This window comes from Thamnophis elegans, chromosome 8 (genome assembly GCF_009769535.1).
Source record: "Thamnophis elegans isolate rThaEle1 chromosome 8, rThaEle1.pri, whole genome shotgun sequence".
Classification (NCBI taxonomy): Eukaryota; Metazoa; Chordata; class Lepidosauria; order Squamata; family Colubridae; genus Thamnophis; species Thamnophis elegans.
In genome coordinates, this window is record NC_045548.1 from 34,389,496 (window position 1) to 34,406,867 (window position 17,372).

Below are 17,372 nucleotides of genomic sequence, written 5' to 3' on the forward strand. Positions count from 1 at the left end.
CAGACAATGCTTTAAAAAAAACCAACTGATTGGAGGTAGTAAGATGATAGACCAAACCAAAGGAAACACCTAGATGCAGAATTAGACAATAGAGTTATTTTTTTATTTTAGAAAAGGCAAAAATTACATGTTTGAGTTCTTCAGAACTTTTTATCATATTAAATAGCATAAAAATACTGCAGAAGAATTTTTTTTACAGTCCAATCATTAAGACTTGGGATCATGAAGCATGTTTAAATTCAGTCTAAAGGGAAGAACCGTAGATTAAATTAGTTCTAAGTAGGTGTTAAAGCTTTCAGAGTTTATCAAGACAAAGAAACAATGGCTGATTTCCATAGTTCAGGAATATGAAAGGCCAGCTATTTCAGTCTCTTAGGCAAAATGAACAATAGGCATTTCTTCAATAGGTGAAGAAATGGAGGAAAGACCAAAATGTGGCCTGCCCCCCAAAAGGGGGGATGTGTAAATGTGCACTTGGCTGTAATACATCAGTTTATGACATGAAATACAAAAGGGAAGAAATAAAAATGTAATTTTCCAGAAGGCTTATATTAATTAAAAATGGGATACAAACACATATACAACAGTACTATTTTTAGACATGTCCCTATAGTTTGAAATATATGTATTTATTGAATTTATATAGCTGACCATCTTGATTCAGCTGCCCGGTCCTGTCATATTACTACACAGCTTTTTAGGGTCCATTTGTTCCCCTGCACTTTGGTCATTAATGAGGGAATGGGATGGTTTTTAAAATATGATTGATTGATAAATTTATGGCCTTGCAAGTCTCACCATTGGATTCCAAATGACAACAATAACAATGTAATAAATAGAATATGTGAATCAATTTTATTAATAATTCAAGATTGGATAGATCCCTGCAAAATGAACTACCAAAGGAGCAGCAGTATGACTTATAGAAAAGTGAATCCACCTGTAGAATAAATACCGTATTTATCGGCGTATAACACGCACCGGCGTATAACACGCATCCCCCATTTTAACACAAAAATTTGAGTAAAAATTTTTTTCATTAAAAATAAATGACTTGGAAGCTCGGAACTTAATGTTGGATTAAAATTTATAACATTAGAACATGAATTATAACATTAACTCCTCAACATAAAGTGCCTTCCTTCCTTCCCTCCCTCCCATCCCTTTCTTTATGTTTCTTCATGCTTTCTTTTCTTTTTCCTCTGCTCTTTTTAAATCCCCCCCCCTTCTTCTCCTCCTCTACATTTAGGTTGGATTAGTTTGTACAATGGTCATCAAACTTCTGAAGTAAAAATAAATAAATAAATCATATTTAAGAAGAAGAAGAAAAAGGAAGACGTTTTTAGTTAAGTCAAACGTTTTAATAAAAGTTTCATCTTTTAAGATTTGTCCAACACATCCAATTGTAACCTTAACAGTAAAGAATATCACCCCAGCTGCTAAAGGTTCAACCAGTCTGAGAACCATTGAAAAGACAACAGTGCAAAATCCAAAAGACACAACTTCCTCACCGCCATTGCTTTGGTACCAAATCTTTGAGGAAGGGGCTCCAGAAAGAAGGAGGAGGAGGAGGAGGAGGAGGAGGAGGAGGGAACTAAAGAGAGCTTTTACCGAGTCTGCGCCCCACAGCCAGGACTGTCCTGGCGCCCCTCAAGCCGCGTTTCTTCCCCGCAAAGCCCTTCGGGCAACCCGAGAGTTCCTTTTGGCGCCAGAAGGGCTTTGCAGGAAGAACGCCGCGTTTCTTCCTGCAAAAGCCCTTCTGGCGTCAAGCGGAACTCTCGGGTTGCCGAAGGGCTTTGCGGGGAAGAAACGCGGCTTGAGGGGCGCCAGGACAGTCCTGGCTGTGGGGCGCAGACTCGGTAAAAGCTCTCTTTAGTTCCCTCCTCCTCCCCCTCCTTCCACAGTCTGTGTGACGCTGCCGCCAGGCTGAGAGCTGCCGCTGAAACAAGTTTGGGAAGGTCCTTTGCAGGCAGCCAGTTCTAGCTGCCTGCAAAGGACTTCCCCACGTTTGCTTTGAAAGAAACCTCTGCGCGGGAGTTAGAAACCTCTGCGCGGGGGTTTCTTGCGGCCGCGCACCTTAGAGGGAACAGTGGACCCGGCGTATAACGCGCAGTATCGGCGTATAACACGCAGGCAGGGTTTCAGCTTACAATTTTAGTTTTAAAACTGCGTGTTATACGCCGATAAATACGGTAGATTTCAACCTGTCCTTCTCATAGTACAGAATAATGAAAGGCCAGTCATATTAATGAAACCAATATTTAAGTACAACGACAATAAAGATTATACTTATTACTGTGCACACTTACTTTAATGTGGAACCTATATACTCATATCTTACTTGAATATGGAACATGTATACTCATAAATCTGACTCTAGAAAACATAGAAATGAAATTGCTCTTAAGTTTAACTCCTCTAAGTAATGGAATAATTTAGGTTGGATCACCTAGCCATCCTGGGTAGGCAAAGCAAAGTAGGACTTGATTAATACTTGGATTAGAAGCTTTTATGAAATACCAGGACTGTATACTAGTTTGAGAAGTTAAAAAAAAATCCTGAGAGAAAACAATGTCAAATCATTTCCCATGATACTAGGAGCTGAGTTAAATATTCACATAGGTATTTAATGAAGAATAGTAGGCTAGAGACATTTGAACATTCCTCAAAACAGCATGATACACAGGGGAAACTTCTGACAGAAACTAATATCTACAGTATTGGGGGTGGGGAGTACGGAAGTATATAATCCTATTAACTGAGTTATTTATAAAAAATAATGATAAAGCTAGGATAAAATAATAATAGCAGACCATTCTGCAAGTCCTTGAATTCCTACAGGACGGTTTGGACAAAGGGCTGGCGCCAAACACTCTCCGCAGACAGGTGGCGGCTCTAAGCACCATTCTGTCTTCTGACACTCAGTTACCAATTTCTCGGCATCCTCAGGTAAAAGGGGTTCCTGAAGGGGGCATCCGCCACCCATCCATAGGTACCCTACCTGGGACTTGACTGTCGTTCTGCAGGCGCTTGTCGCGCCACCATTCGAACCTTTGCAGACGGTGGGCCTACGCCACCTGACTCTAAAGACTGCCTTTCTGGTCGCCATCACCTCAGCCCACAGGATATCGGAGTTGGCCACCTTAGAGGCGACCTTTGCATTTTCCACTCCGATAGGGTCGTCTTAAGATTGGACCCGGCCTTCATCCTGAAGATTAACACCGTCTTCCACAGGGCGCAGGAGGTGATACTTCTGGACTTTTGTCCTCACCCCAGGCACCAGAGAGAAGAGACATGGCACAGCTGGTCGTGCGGAGGGAGGTGTGCATCTACATCAAACGGACTGCTCCCTTCCGTAAGTCGGAAGTCTTATTTGTGTCTTTCCAGCCGGCTTCCATGGGGAAGAAAGTCACGTCCTCTACCATTGGACACTGGCTCAGAGCAAGCATAAAGATGTCTTACAAGACTCAGGCCAGACCGGTTCCTCCGCGTATCACAGCACACTCTACGAGGAGCGCAGCGACTTCGGCCACCTGGGCTACTCAAGCACCAATTGAAGAAATCTGCCATGCTGTGGTGTGGTCTGGTCCATCTCCATTCATCCGTAACTACAGACTTGACACTTTCGCCTCCACTGAGGCGTCTTTTGGGAGGAGAGTTCTACAGAGGGTCGTGGCAAGCACCGCGGCCCCAGACATTTCTTCTTCCCTCCCGACTTCGACATAGCTTTGGCATGTCCCGTGCTTGGACACTCCAAGCAGCGCCTAGGAGAAAGACCATTGGCTTACCTGAATGGTCATTCTCTCGGCGCTGCGGAGTGTCCAAACCCACCCTTAAGGTGGGGTCACGAGGTGTGTTGTTAGCACCTTCATGTCTTGGACTTGGACTCTGACTAGTTCGGTCATGGACTATTGGTCTCCTTCATTTTTTGAAACTGAGCCTCTGAGGCAACCAAGAGGCGGAGCTACAATCAAATTTAAACTCAGTTCCTTGGGCAGCAAGCTGAAGTTAACCCATGCTTGGACACTCCACAGTGCCGATGAGAACGACCATTCAGGTAAGCCAATGGTCTTTCTAGGAGATGGGTGGGTGCTAACTTCCTACACCAGTACATGGGAAAATGAGGAAGATTTAGTTGTCTTCCTGGATTCTGAATAGAAACGCTGTTAATGTTCTATGTTCATTTGTAGTCTAGCATCTAAATTACAATGATTAGATCTGGCTTCCAAAAGAAGTATGCAACATAATAGTCTCTAGTTTCATTTGCAAATTGCACCAAGCCACAGTTCTTAAAACTATTTTTAAGACATAAAACTAATTTATCTGCTGTAAGACAATCTCATTAGTTTACAGAATTAAAGCATTACAATCTTCACAGATTCCCAACACAATAAAGTATAAGTACAAGCAAAGTGTCAGCCTTCTTCATTCACAAATCAGGAAAGAAACCACCGGATTCCATTTGTTGAAATCAAGTGTACTTTTACTAATTATAAATGAATAGAAGCGAAGCGAAGCTAAGTCTGATTATTTAGGCGCGAAAGAGAATAATATATTGTATAATTCATTCCCCTCTCCCATCCCGTATTCAGTCCAATCATAATTCTCCCAAATGTCAGGTGTGAGATAACTTCGAAAGGCATCACCAGGATGGAATGCTGGGCCGTTGGTCTGGCGGGAAACACTCCTCCTCCACATGCGCAGTAAGGTGGTCAGTTCAAAATCTAGAATCTTCCTTCAGCACAATGATTCCCCTCCCAAATACCATGCCCCCCACCCACCCCCGTTTCAATGGCAGCCGAAACAGTAGCAAAGCGTGAGGCTGACACAAAGTAAATCAGAGTTCCAAGAAGGGTGGGGGAGGTGGAAGCTAGATTGGCCCCAAGCATCTGGCAGAGTCAGGTTTTAAGGAGCAGATTAAATGTCAGGAGTGTGGGACCAGATCTCACCTCTCAAGGAAGAAGATATTCCAAAGGACAGGAACCACTGTAGGCAAATCTCTTCTCCTGGATCCCAATCAAAATTCCTTGATTGAGGAGATCCATGGGCTAGTCCCACCGGGGAGAGACGGTTCCTCAACTAAAATAACCCATAAACCATGATTTCAGTTCACACAGTATAAATCTAAACATAGTCTGTGGCTTGCTGTATTCTGTGAATCTAGTTACTGCTTTATAATCCGATTTTCTTAAATATTTTTCAAGTTTATCAATAAAACATCAACAAAGTAACATTTGGGTTAGTATGATTTAATGTTTAGGCTAGCTAAAACCATTACTTTAAGGCAACACGTGAATTTAAGTGTTTAGTTTCAGCAGAGGACAGCTGCTTAGTATTTTCCTTTGTAGATTGCATCCTTTTTCTCGGGATTTAGGGGTGGGTTGTTTTTTTTTAATTCGGCTAGGAGAGATGAACCTGGTCACGAAATAGTTTGTTTCCTGACCACAATAATCGCCGACACCCTCCACGTAGCAAACAGTATTTTAAAATTCAATCCAGACACTCCGGGAAACAAATTCCCTTCCACCCAATAGGAATCATCTTTGGTCAGCTATGCAGAGACCGTTCGGAAATCATCCAGGTCCAAGGAAAAACAAAACAAAACATTGCGCCAACCAATAAAGGAAGCCAGGGCTCCCTTCGATCCCTACTTTGTTATCTGAAGGTGTCAGGTTTCACCGCGCCGACTTGGAGTAGCCCTGCCACCACCAATAAAGCTTGCGCAGGATTTCGACTCTGCAGCCGCGGCCGAACGTTTCTGGGATTCCTCCCCAAAACAAGGAAGAGGTCCAAGTGGGGCAGCTGACGCTTTTGTTTTGCTTCAAGGCGAAATCCTCCTGCAAAACTCCTACAATTCCGGTTGTAACGCATTTGAGCAGTGCGCCTGCTGCATAGTAGCGGCAAAGACCAAGCGCCAAAGCGTGAGAGTTCGCTTAGGCGATGGGATCGGTGCTAAGTGGCGACGGACGGGAGACGGCGAGGACGCCGGATGTGGGCAACCTCCAAGGCAGTATTCAATTCCCACAGCCGGGAGACGTGGAAAAGCAGCAAATTCCCTCTTTTGACTGCGCCATCTGCTTGGAAGTGTTCGACCAGCCTGTAAGGACCAAATGCGGCCACGTGTAAGTGCAAATTCTCTGAGTTAGCTCGGGTTGGGAGACGGGAGCTGAACCGTACTTAGATCCTGCTTTGAGAAACTTGTGTTGGAGGAAATACGGATTGTCTTCTCCTATTCACATGCAAGTTTGTTTCTGTTCTTGTCTGCTGTGCTTTGCAATGGAAGCTTATGGAAATATAAGTCCCAGGTGTTGTGTACAGGTAAATTCAGTATGAACGTTTAATATTTTTCTTAAAACCAAAAGACGAAAAAAATATCCATCCGTTTCCATTGCATTTAGCTCCAGATTTGGTCCAATGACGGACTAAACTCAATGTGTGGTTTTCCTTTTAAACAAGAGAATTTATCTCGAGGGTGGCATTAGAAAACGAAAAGTATTTTTTCTTATGTCGAAAAAGAAAGGAATGTATTAAATTTGAATCAAGCTATTTTGCTAAAATAGGTTGGTTCGTTCCTCTGATTGTTTTGATAAGCTAAACAAGATGTTTTGGCAAAGAACGAATACCTTGCTATATGTATTTTAAATGTGATTTTGGTTTAAAAGGTTTATATTTTGAAAATGAATTTTTTATATTTGTGTCACGTGTTCCTGGCAGACTACAAAGAATATAAAATAAAAATACTGTTGTAGAAGCCAACCCTAAATTTTAGTTGCCTTCCCAAAAGATAATTGAACAAAAGTCATCTGACTCCCTTACTTAGTCTCAGCAAATCTATGACTCCTCCTCATTTTGCAAATTAAGTTCTTGATTAACCGCCTACTTTTCCTTTTAGGTAAATAGTTAAATTTTCAATGATTAGCAGCCTCATATACTTTGCTTTCAGCATGCTCCCTTTTCTCCAAGAAATTTAGGTAAGAGTCAGACTAAATATCTGTGAATAAAATCTGTGAATCTGTTGAATGATGTGGGCTTCAGCAAGAATCTAATCAGCACAACACTACCAAAATCTTTAGAATATTCTTGCCTGATAACATATCATATAGGAAAAGTTTTCTCCTTTGTAGAAAAAAAACCCCTCACATATTAAAGCAAATGCATCTTAATCTGCTTGATTGACCAAATAATATTTCGACTGCCATGGCCCTATCAGCATATATATGTTTTCCGTGCAATAGCTTTCTATCGATGCAAACCATAATTTATTATGACATTGAACAAACCTTGAAATCCATTTGATTCAGCCAGAATTCAAACAACACTATGGGCTTGTCATGAAATTCACTCAGGTCAGGCTAGAACTAGAGTAACAGTGAGTTCTGCTCCTGCTTTAGGCAGGAAGCCACCTGGGTAATCTTGGGCCAGTCATTTTCCCTCAATCCAGGAAGGAGGCTAACCACTTCCAAAACTCCTTGCCAAGTGAACTGCAGAGACTTATCTTCAGCCATGGCAACTTAGTAGCTCTGGGCTCATCACACCCACTCAGCCCAGTTATACCTCAAAATTGTTACAATGGTAAAATTTAAGTCACTTTTGCTTTTGGAAGTAAGACAAGATATAAATATAATATATATTTAAAAATCTATAAAGCTGTTCTGATAAAAACCTGCCCAGAAGATGATAATATGCAAATATAATATGAATTGCATTTCTTTAACTTTGGGTTATCTCCAAGACAGAATGCTTGTTAGATGTCATCCTGATGGCCCCCCTTTGATTTGCATATCAGTTTCTAATTTCCAAGCTTTTCTAAAGTAAATCCAATCAGGGTTCAAAAAGCTTATTTGTGGTGTTTTTCATTCCTGTGAAACTTCCCTAAAATGCTTCCAGGCACTCCCTCCTGAGAGAGGTGGGCGGAACACCTCTTTGATTTTTGCAGCCAAAAATCTCACCCTTCTGAAACAGAGAACTGGTACCAAAGGAGCCATAAAGGGCAGAGGCTGCTCTCACAATAGGCTGGGCATTGATTGTTATCAAAAAGTAGGCATCACATGTTCCCTGGTAGAGGGGAAAAAAATGGAGAAGCAGAAATTACTGTGATTCTACTTTGTAAAAAGTCCTGCACTGTTTTCCTGAAGACCAGGTTCTTCACATTAAAGCAACTCTATATTGACTGATTCAATTTGAGAAAACTCAAGAGGAAGTATATTGTTAAGAAAGTATAAATACATGGCATTTTCATTCAGAATAGTGAAGGTTTACGTGAAATTTATTGCTGTAAATTATGCATACAAATGAGAGCAAAACGGAAGCCCTTCTAAGTTTCATTTCTGTGGGAATATTTGTGGTTAATTTTTGGCTAACTCTTTGCCTTATGTTCTTTTTTTAGCACTGACATCTCATATTAAAGTTGTATTCCAAGTCACTTATTTTCAGTCATTGATAGGCAAGTACTTTGATGCTAATAGTAATTTAGGTAATGCAGTGATAGCCTCATATCAAAGCATATTATCTTCTGTAGCTATTCTTTATCAATAGTCTGACAGATTTGGATGCTCAAATAAAGGAAACTATTAACAGATAGAAATCATTCTTTGTAGGATATGTCCAGATTTAGATTGCTTTCTTTAAAATAGGGTTTGTGTTGAAACATGATTTTATTTTTGTCTTTGACAGATTTTGTCACACTTGTATTACCACATGTTTAAGAAATCATACATGGACATGTCCATATTGCCGAGCATATCTTCCTTCTGAAGGGATCCCAGCAACTGATATTATCAAAATGATGAAAAATATACACCAAAACTGCGCAGAATGTAAACACAGGTAAACAATGATTGGTATTACATAATTTACTCTCAAATAAGAACTTTCTAAACAGTATTCCTATACACTTTCAAATTAATTTATATTGAGTTGTAAGCAATGTGTGATACCCAACTGAGAGAAATTTGAACTTCCCTTGTCTTGCCTCCTCACATTTATGAAAATCAAAATTTTAAAATATTAATCTGTAAGAGTAAAATTTTAATTAACAAGGTATGTCTTTCCATGTTTCAGGTATGCCTTAGTGAAATGAGAGCTCATTTGAAGACTTGTGACCAATATATAGAAAAATATGGGCCTCTACAAGAACTTGCGTACTCTGAAACAAGGTAAATTACATCTTAGTAAAATTAAGGATAAAGAAATCTATAGATTTATTAGCTATTTTAGCTTTTCATAGCCAGGTGGCTAGGGTATGAATAATAAAACTGCTATGGAGAGACAATGTTATAGTCTTATTTTTCAGGAGCAGATTGGTTCATTGTTCAAAATAGCTATTAACTGGAGAACGTATTTAGTAGCTAACATTGAAAATGTGGATATTATTTTTTTTATATATATATATATATATATATATATATATATATATATATTTTGTTTTCAGATATCCTTGTCCTTTGTGTCAGAATGAATTGGATGAAAATGATCTCTTGGACCATTTTCTCACGTTTTCACAGAACTGAAAGACAACCAGTGGTAACTTTCCTACCTTCTATTTATGTCTATATCCTAATATGATAAATTATATAGATAAATGTACTTTGTATGTCATTATATATTAATAACTGATATTTCTTAAAAAACAATATATCTAATGAAAAATTATCTCTTGCTGTCTACGGAAGGTTTTGTGAAATGTGGATTTCAAAGGCTCCAGAACAAAAACTCAGGAAATGTTCTTTTAACTTTTTCATTAGCATAGACTGGCTGCCCTGTTGTTTATCTGGGCAATCTTGCATGTTTGAAAATCTACTATGACTCCTCCTGTAGTATGTTATTTCCTTCATTGCAACACAGTGCGTTAGTGTGCTACTTTGATCAGAGAAATTGTAAAAAACATAGATTTAGAAAGAGGAAAGTATTTACAGTAATCAAACAACTATTAAAGTAATCATTCACTGTGAGCAATGTAAGTTGCAAAAATAGTAATTCTCAATTTCCAATAGTAAATTATTTCTTAGATTAAAGTATATTTAAAGCTTCATTGAGGTCTTAAACTCACTTGAGAACTGCCAGCATATGTCAGGAGAAAAATAGTTCAGTAATTAAAGCTACCTATGGCTACAAATATTCATCCATGGAAAAGGTGTCCAATATGTCTGTAATTGGACAGGCATTTATTCTGACTTGTTTTCCAAAAATCCAGTGCTGGATTTTTAATAAATAAAGTAAAAAAATATAGAACAGTAAAGTGCTGGTTGTTGTTGTAATCTGTAGCAGCTGGCTATTCTGATGCATTTCTATGTCTTATATCTGTCCGTGAATTAGTACAGAGAGTGTAACTGTAAGTACAATTGGATAAAAAAAGAGTGGTGTGAAGTGTCCCTCTTACAGTTTGCAACCATACGTTCTATAAAAACAAATTCATGGCTGTGTCACACATCATCTTCAACCGTACAGGTTGATTTATGATCACATTTGAGGCCAAGATAGTGGTCCTAAGTTGGTGCAGTTGCAAAGAGATATGATGTAGACCACACCAATTTACGATGGCAGTCAAAAGTATTTCCTATTGTAGTCATTAACCAAGAATTGTGGTCGTTAAATGAGTACCCTTCCCAATGTGTAAAGCATTCCGGTTTTGGTCCCTCCTAGCCTCAAACCTGAGTAAGATAGGGACAGCTTCATCTCTGCCCTTAGACACCCTACACTCCTATGTCCTGTTTTGCAAGACAGCAAGCAGCTCCAGAACCACTTGCTTCACTCTGGGAACCCTCGAGCCCACCCCAGCCAACATTCATTCACCCTGCTGCCTTCTCCCCCAGTTCCCCATACTGACCTTTCCCCTTTTCCACCAACCATCATGGCTGAAGGAGAAACATTCCACTGCCTTTGCCTCCACCTTTTCAGACCAGCTTTTCTGATGAACATTTCCTACATGTGGCTCCTTGAGCCTTTGGAATGCTGTGTTGTCTTCGTAAATTTGTGCTGACTTTGAAAAACCACTGGGAAATATGCAGGTCAAGGGAGACTTGAAGTATCCCTGTGGTCATAAGTATGGGCAGGCTGCCAAGCACCCAAATTTTGATCATGTGGCCACTATGGCACTTCAATAACTGTAATTTGGGTGTGGGTCAAAAGGTCCACTTTTTTTTTACCAGTGCAATAATTCAAAAAGTTGCTGAATGAAACAAACATAAGAGGAGAAATATCTGTACATTTTGGGCTGTTTTGCTTTGGTATTCTGCTTACTGTAAGAGAAAACTATATTAATTCTATGGGATGTTTGAAATTTAGAGGCTATATCATAGGAACTTTCCTGAAATAGCAGGAGACAAAAATTTGCAAAATTGCTGTTTTGGCTGGGGTGTGTGTGTTTTTGTTTGTTTTGTGCCTTTGAGTCAACTTTTTGATTCTAGGCAACAACCCGAATATGTTTCTGCAAATGTTTGGCAGAGTTTTTAGAAGTGACTTGCCATAGCTTCTTTCCTAATACTTAGAGAGGGAAAATAAGTAGCTCAGGGTCCCCCAGCTGGCTTTGTGCCTAAGGCAGGTCTAGAACTCAGTCTCCCAATTTTTAGGCTGCTGTGCCAAATCCCTACACCAAACAGACCTCTCTCAGTATATGGTGGTTATAACCAGTCAGAAAACACTATAAACTGATGAGGGTGCTTTCCCCAGCTATGTAGGATCAAGAAGCATTTTAGGAAATAAAATGTTGCAGGCTAACTACATGTTTACCTTACCATGCCAGGTTCCGTTTATGTTTAAGTTAAAAAAGGTTTTATTAGAAGGAGCCTGTGTGTACCAAGGAATATGTCCATGGAATTTAATATTGCATAGCCTATTGTTGTGCTTTTGCATTAATACAGCCATTGTAGTTTATAACCATAATTTATTGCTTAGTGATTTTGTGTGAACCCAGATAAATCTGATCTGTTAATAAACAATTATTAAATCAGGGATTTGTCTAACCTGTGAATTTGGTCATATCTGATGCCTCACTGAGGTCTACATGAATAGAGGGCACTAGTTTACAGATGCATAAACCTGAAAATGTTCTTAGAACATGAACTATTTTTGTATTTTCTCATGACCTAAATAGATAACAGGACCAACTGCTTTTGCAGACAGGATATTTACATTCTTTATAGCATTTGTAATATAGGCTATGGAGAAATAAACTGAATTTATTGCTGATAATGTCTGAATGTCTTTTATTCAATCAACAGTAATTGAGATATACCATATTTTTGGAGTATAAGACGCACCTTTTTCCTCTCAAAAAAGAGGGTGAAAATCTGGGTGCGGTCCTTATACACTGAATACAGCATTTTGGCCCCCTCCCCCTTGCAAAAATGGCCGTGCATAGCCTTTAGGAGCTTCCAGATTGCTGCCTGGGGCTGTGGAGGACAAAAATGAGTGAAAAATAGGCTACTTTTGCTCGTTTTTGCCCCCCCCCCCCCCAGCCCTCAGGCGCACACTACAAGCCTCCTAAGGCTATTTATGCCCTTTTGTGACAAAAAAAAATGGGCCAGTTTTCACAAAAATGAGCCATTTTTCGGAGGTCTGCCGAGTGCAAAGATTTTTTTTAAAAAAATTGCCTCTTCAAAATCTTGGTGCCTCTTGTACTCTGAAAAATACAGTAATTAACATTTTTTCTTTTTCAATAATAATTCATGCACATTATAATGACAAAATATTATTTACTTCTCCCCATCTTGAATTGTCTACAGTACTGTCCAATCTGTCGTTTACTACCTAGTGGTGGTCCAAGTTACTACATCAGAAATTTTATAAGGCATCTTCAGCTGAGAGCATACATTCTATTATGAAGATTATCTGTGAGTAAATTATATCATTTTTTCCTAATGCCTGCCTAAACTTTATCTGAATCTTTCCTTTATCTCCTGTGTGTAGTGTATAAGGACATTTATAGATTTCAAGAGTATTATTTGGGGGCTAGGTTGCAAAGGCTAAAGAGTTCAATGGAGAAATAACCAAATTTACATTGAAAGTGCTATGCTAGAGAATTTGTTCAGATGTTTAATAGCAATCCAGAATTTACTGAAGTTATCTGTGTTTATTTTTCAAATTACTAGAATTTCTTCTGCTTATGCAAAGATCTCTGAATCATGAATCTTCTATTTATAAATATTTCTAAGATGGAAAGAAGGATTTTACAAGGAATTTGTTGTAAAAGACATCATTCTGCTGCTTTTTGTGAACTTATTGGGAAATACATCCAATTACAGTTCCTTTTATTTGGAACTATAATTTTGCAGGTTGGTCTAGTTTATATTGTGATAGAAATATCAGGGGTTACTATCCTAAAATATGTAACTGGGTGGTGATCTAATTATTGTTAGCAAAGTTATTACTGATGCCTACACTTTGGCTGCTTTCACAGCTAACAAGATTTTGTTTGGTGCAGTATTTTACTTGAATGTCTGCTTTCCTTCCCTTCTTATTTCAGGACATAAATATTGTAGAAGAAGTTCTCATGAAAGAGTTCTGGAATCGATTCAGTTTTAGATTATGTACATCTGAATAATCCAGGTACTGCGTGATCATCAACAATCCGACAAAGTCAAATGGATTACATTGTGAATTAAAGCACTGGTTGTTTATGCTGTTATTAGCTAACATTCAGAAAAATTGAATTTTAAATATTTCATATGTGAAACATTCAATTTCAAGTCTGAAGCAACTGTACTGACTGTTATATTTAAAACTATAAATTTCAGATTCAAAATGAGATATTTCAAGAATGAAACATTTGCTTACCCATTTTCCTTGTCTGTAATTCATTTGTATAATTGCTAGTCACATTTAAGTTTCTAAACTCTATTACCTTTCCTTAAACAGCGTATAAATATTAGCATCAAAACTAATCTTAATTGGTTGTGAATTACTGAGATTGAATGCATACCAGAACCCTTCTCAATGTATATATCTTGAGTTCATTAATTATTAATTTCAGATTCAGAGAACCTATGTTTAAACATTTTCAAGAACTCTGGCTCTGATCATTCATCCTATATGGTATTAAACAAGCCAATCATGGAATAAGAAAAGATCTTAATGAAGATCAATTAATATCCAGATTTTAATAGCACTACGGTGTAAAAAGAGGTCAGAGGAAGTTATAAAAGCAAAACATGCATTTACAGAAAAATGTTATATTTGCTTTAAACAAGTTGTCAAGCTACAAACTTGTTATAATTCTAATTCATTATTATCCTTTAATTTCAATATTAGGGAAAGATTTGTTTTTCAACATATACATGTAAAATAAACAATTAGCTATCAAAATACAGTTTTAATTTGTCAAATTGAATACTTATGCCTGATTCTTTCGGGAGGAAGTAATTCTTCAGAATACAAATTATTATCCATTTTTCCAAAAGCAAACTTATTATTGGGCTTTTTTACCTATAGTTTTGAAAAAGTGACCAAAGCTCAGATCATCTTGTGACTGCATTTCTAAGTGGAAGACAGAATCTTTATGATCATGAAAATGTTGCAATGCCAATGAGCAACTATTTACTTTTTAAACATTGCATCATTTCTCAGTGAGGAAAACTGCACTTGACAAACAAAGAGTATATCATTACATAGTCCTGGAGAATTAATTGGATATATTAATGCTGTAGCTAAATTGACAGCTGTTGGACTGTCAATACATTTTTCCATAAAACAAAACCATAATTGAATCAGTTAAATCATACTCAAAACTAGAACTAGTGACACTGTCTTTCCATCTTAACTCTGTGCCATATTTCATACTGTTTTGCAGAACTCTAAAACAATTTTACATAGGATCTTTTAAAATTGTATTTCAGTAATGCCATTGACTATAAATATTTTGTACATTCATGTAACGTAATGTGTGCTGATGAAATATTATAGAAGTTGTTCTTACAATATTAGTATATATAAAATATTCAAGACTGAATTAGTCTTGTATTTACTAATCAAGAATAATATGAAAGAAGTGTGATAGAAAATTACCTCAAAACTGTAGACCCTATAAACCTATAGTCAGCAAGCGGTATGTCAGATGTTTATGTAGTTCATTAGTGGATTGGATGGGACTCTAAAACTAATCTGATAAGTAACATTTGGCTTTCACCTAAATCATTCTGTTGTATATCTCCGAGCCCTGTGTGGGGAGTTATGGCACAAGGTGGCACACGGAGCCATTTGTTAGGGCACGCCAGGCGTGCCCTGTCAGCTCCAGCACGCATGCGGGCCAGCTGACTTTGGCCTTCTTTTTCAGCCGCTTTTCTCCCTCCCGGAGGGCGAAAAACCACCCAACGCACAAACCGAAGTTCGCGGAATGGACTTCTGGTTTGCGTGTTGGGCTGTTTTTTTGTGCTCTGAGGAAAAAAACAGCACTATGGACTTCAATCTAGGGTGGGAGTTTCCATATAAGATTTGGTTCATTGGGATGTTATTCTTGAAGATTATCTAATGATTATCCTGGAAACACTAAAAGAAATACCGCAGGTTCACAATTGGTCGTCTTGATTTATAAATTAACCTCCACATTTAGGTGATAAAGAACCTGGTGTTATACTGTTATCTTTTACAATTCCATTCAGGAAACTCCAGCAGTGTTCTAGATGAAACAAAGGGTTGTTTCAATATCGAAGTCTCGTGTGAGGGACGATAGCAATCATTAACAAAGTCTATTCCAAGGCAGATCTGATATTAGGTTATACATGTCTCATGTTAAGAGTATATTAACTAATCTTAGGCAGAACAGAAAGCTTACGGAGTCAAGTTTGATAAGACATTAGCTATCTTTTAAATTCAGAACAGGCCTAGACTTGGAGAGTCAATTTCCTGCATATTCAAGGTTCATATAAAATCCTGACCCAAGGTTCATATAAAATCCTGACCCATTATGCTAGGAAGTTGCATAATGTGTGCAAAGTAGAATGTGAGCCTTGTGTGGGAACTAGTGGGTGATTGTGTTCAACAAATTTGTTTTCATTTGCTTATTTCATTTGCTGTCCACAATATTCTTGTCTTCTACAAAAATTCAAAATTCAAATAATCAATATTCTTCCTATCTTGCTTATTTAAAGTCCAACTTTTATTTTTCATATTGTGTCATAGGAATACCATTGCTGCACTATTCTATTGGAGCATTTGATATATTTGCCTTCACTACCAAATGTTACTGTGGTGCATTCTTGACTGATTCTTTCTTTACTGTTGATGGTTAATCCTAAAAGGCAAAAACTATCACCAATACTTGATTGTCAGGTTCTAAGGCTGTTATTATATCGTTTCCATTTGTTTGATCGTCTTTAGATGTAAAGATGTAATATAGAGCCCTTTTTTCTCTCTGCTTTATTACTAGAGCTTGCAGATCATTTGCATTTTCAGTTATCATGGTAGCATTAGTAGCATAGTGCAGGTAACCACTTATTCCAATTTTAAAACCATGCTCAACTTCCAATCCAGCTTCCCTTAATATGTATCCAACATATCCAATATATATCCAATATGGCCCTTATTGAATAAATAAGGGTCCGAACAGGCAGTCTCATCTCACTCCTCTGCAAACCTGGAGCTGTCCCTGTACCATGTTCTGTCTGTAGTGTGGCTTCCTGACTTCTATGTGTTTCTCATGAAAATAATGAGATGTTGTGATTCCTATTTTTCTAAGCACTGTCCACAATTTGACATAATCGACAATCATATGCCAATCTATATCCCATATTGTACTGACTTTTTGGTGTTTGGCTTTTTCAGTTACCCATATCGATAACAATGTCTCTAGTCCCTGGTCATATCTAAAGCAAGTTTTGAACATCTGACATATAATATCTTTTTAGTTAATGCATAAAAATAAGAAACGATACAGTACAGGTACAGGATTTTTGAGAAGATTCAGACGTATTTTCCATTTATTTGTAAACATGTCATAGAGTTGAATGCTAACTTCAGCACATTTTCATATGAATATCACTACAAGGTGAATGGATGGGCAGCATATAAATTTCATAATAAAGAAAAAATATTATAAAAATAATAAAATCTGTCAGAAACATTAATCCTTTAAACTCAGAAGCTGTTTCCAAAATGACTCTTCCTGCAATTGATTTAATATTTTTCAGTTATTCCAACTTCATTTTTCTTTCCTTTTGTAAAGGAAAAAAATAACTGGAAAATAGGAAGGTATTGCCATTTTGTATCCCATAAAATGATACAGCAATGTTAAATCACCCTTGTATTTTTACTGGAAAAATCCAGACAGAGAGAAAATACAAGGAAAATATATCTACATGATCACTAAGAGTCGAAAGCAACTTGATAGTGCATAATTACCTTGACCAATAAAGAATTCTACTCTATTCTTTTGCCTGGCA

The 17,372-nt window shown here is 37.8% G+C and overlaps 1 protein-coding gene across 1 annotated transcript; it reads left to right on the forward strand.

The window, feature by feature from the left end:
- Positions 1 to 4,807: 4,807 nt before the first annotated feature.
- On the forward strand, positions 4,808 to 14,574 carry RNF125 (ring finger protein 125). The gene is given in 9 exon segments (XM_032222845.1): positions 4,808 to 6,122; positions 8,674 to 8,822; positions 9,056 to 9,155; positions 9,431 to 9,494; positions 9,496 to 9,522; positions 12,723 to 12,800; positions 12,802 to 12,834; positions 13,463 to 13,510; positions 13,512 to 14,574. Coding segments are annotated over 9 exon segments (726 nt in total). The 5' UTR covers positions 4,808 to 5,940; the 3' UTR covers positions 13,557 to 14,574.
- Positions 14,575 to 17,372: the final 2,798 nt, after the last annotated feature.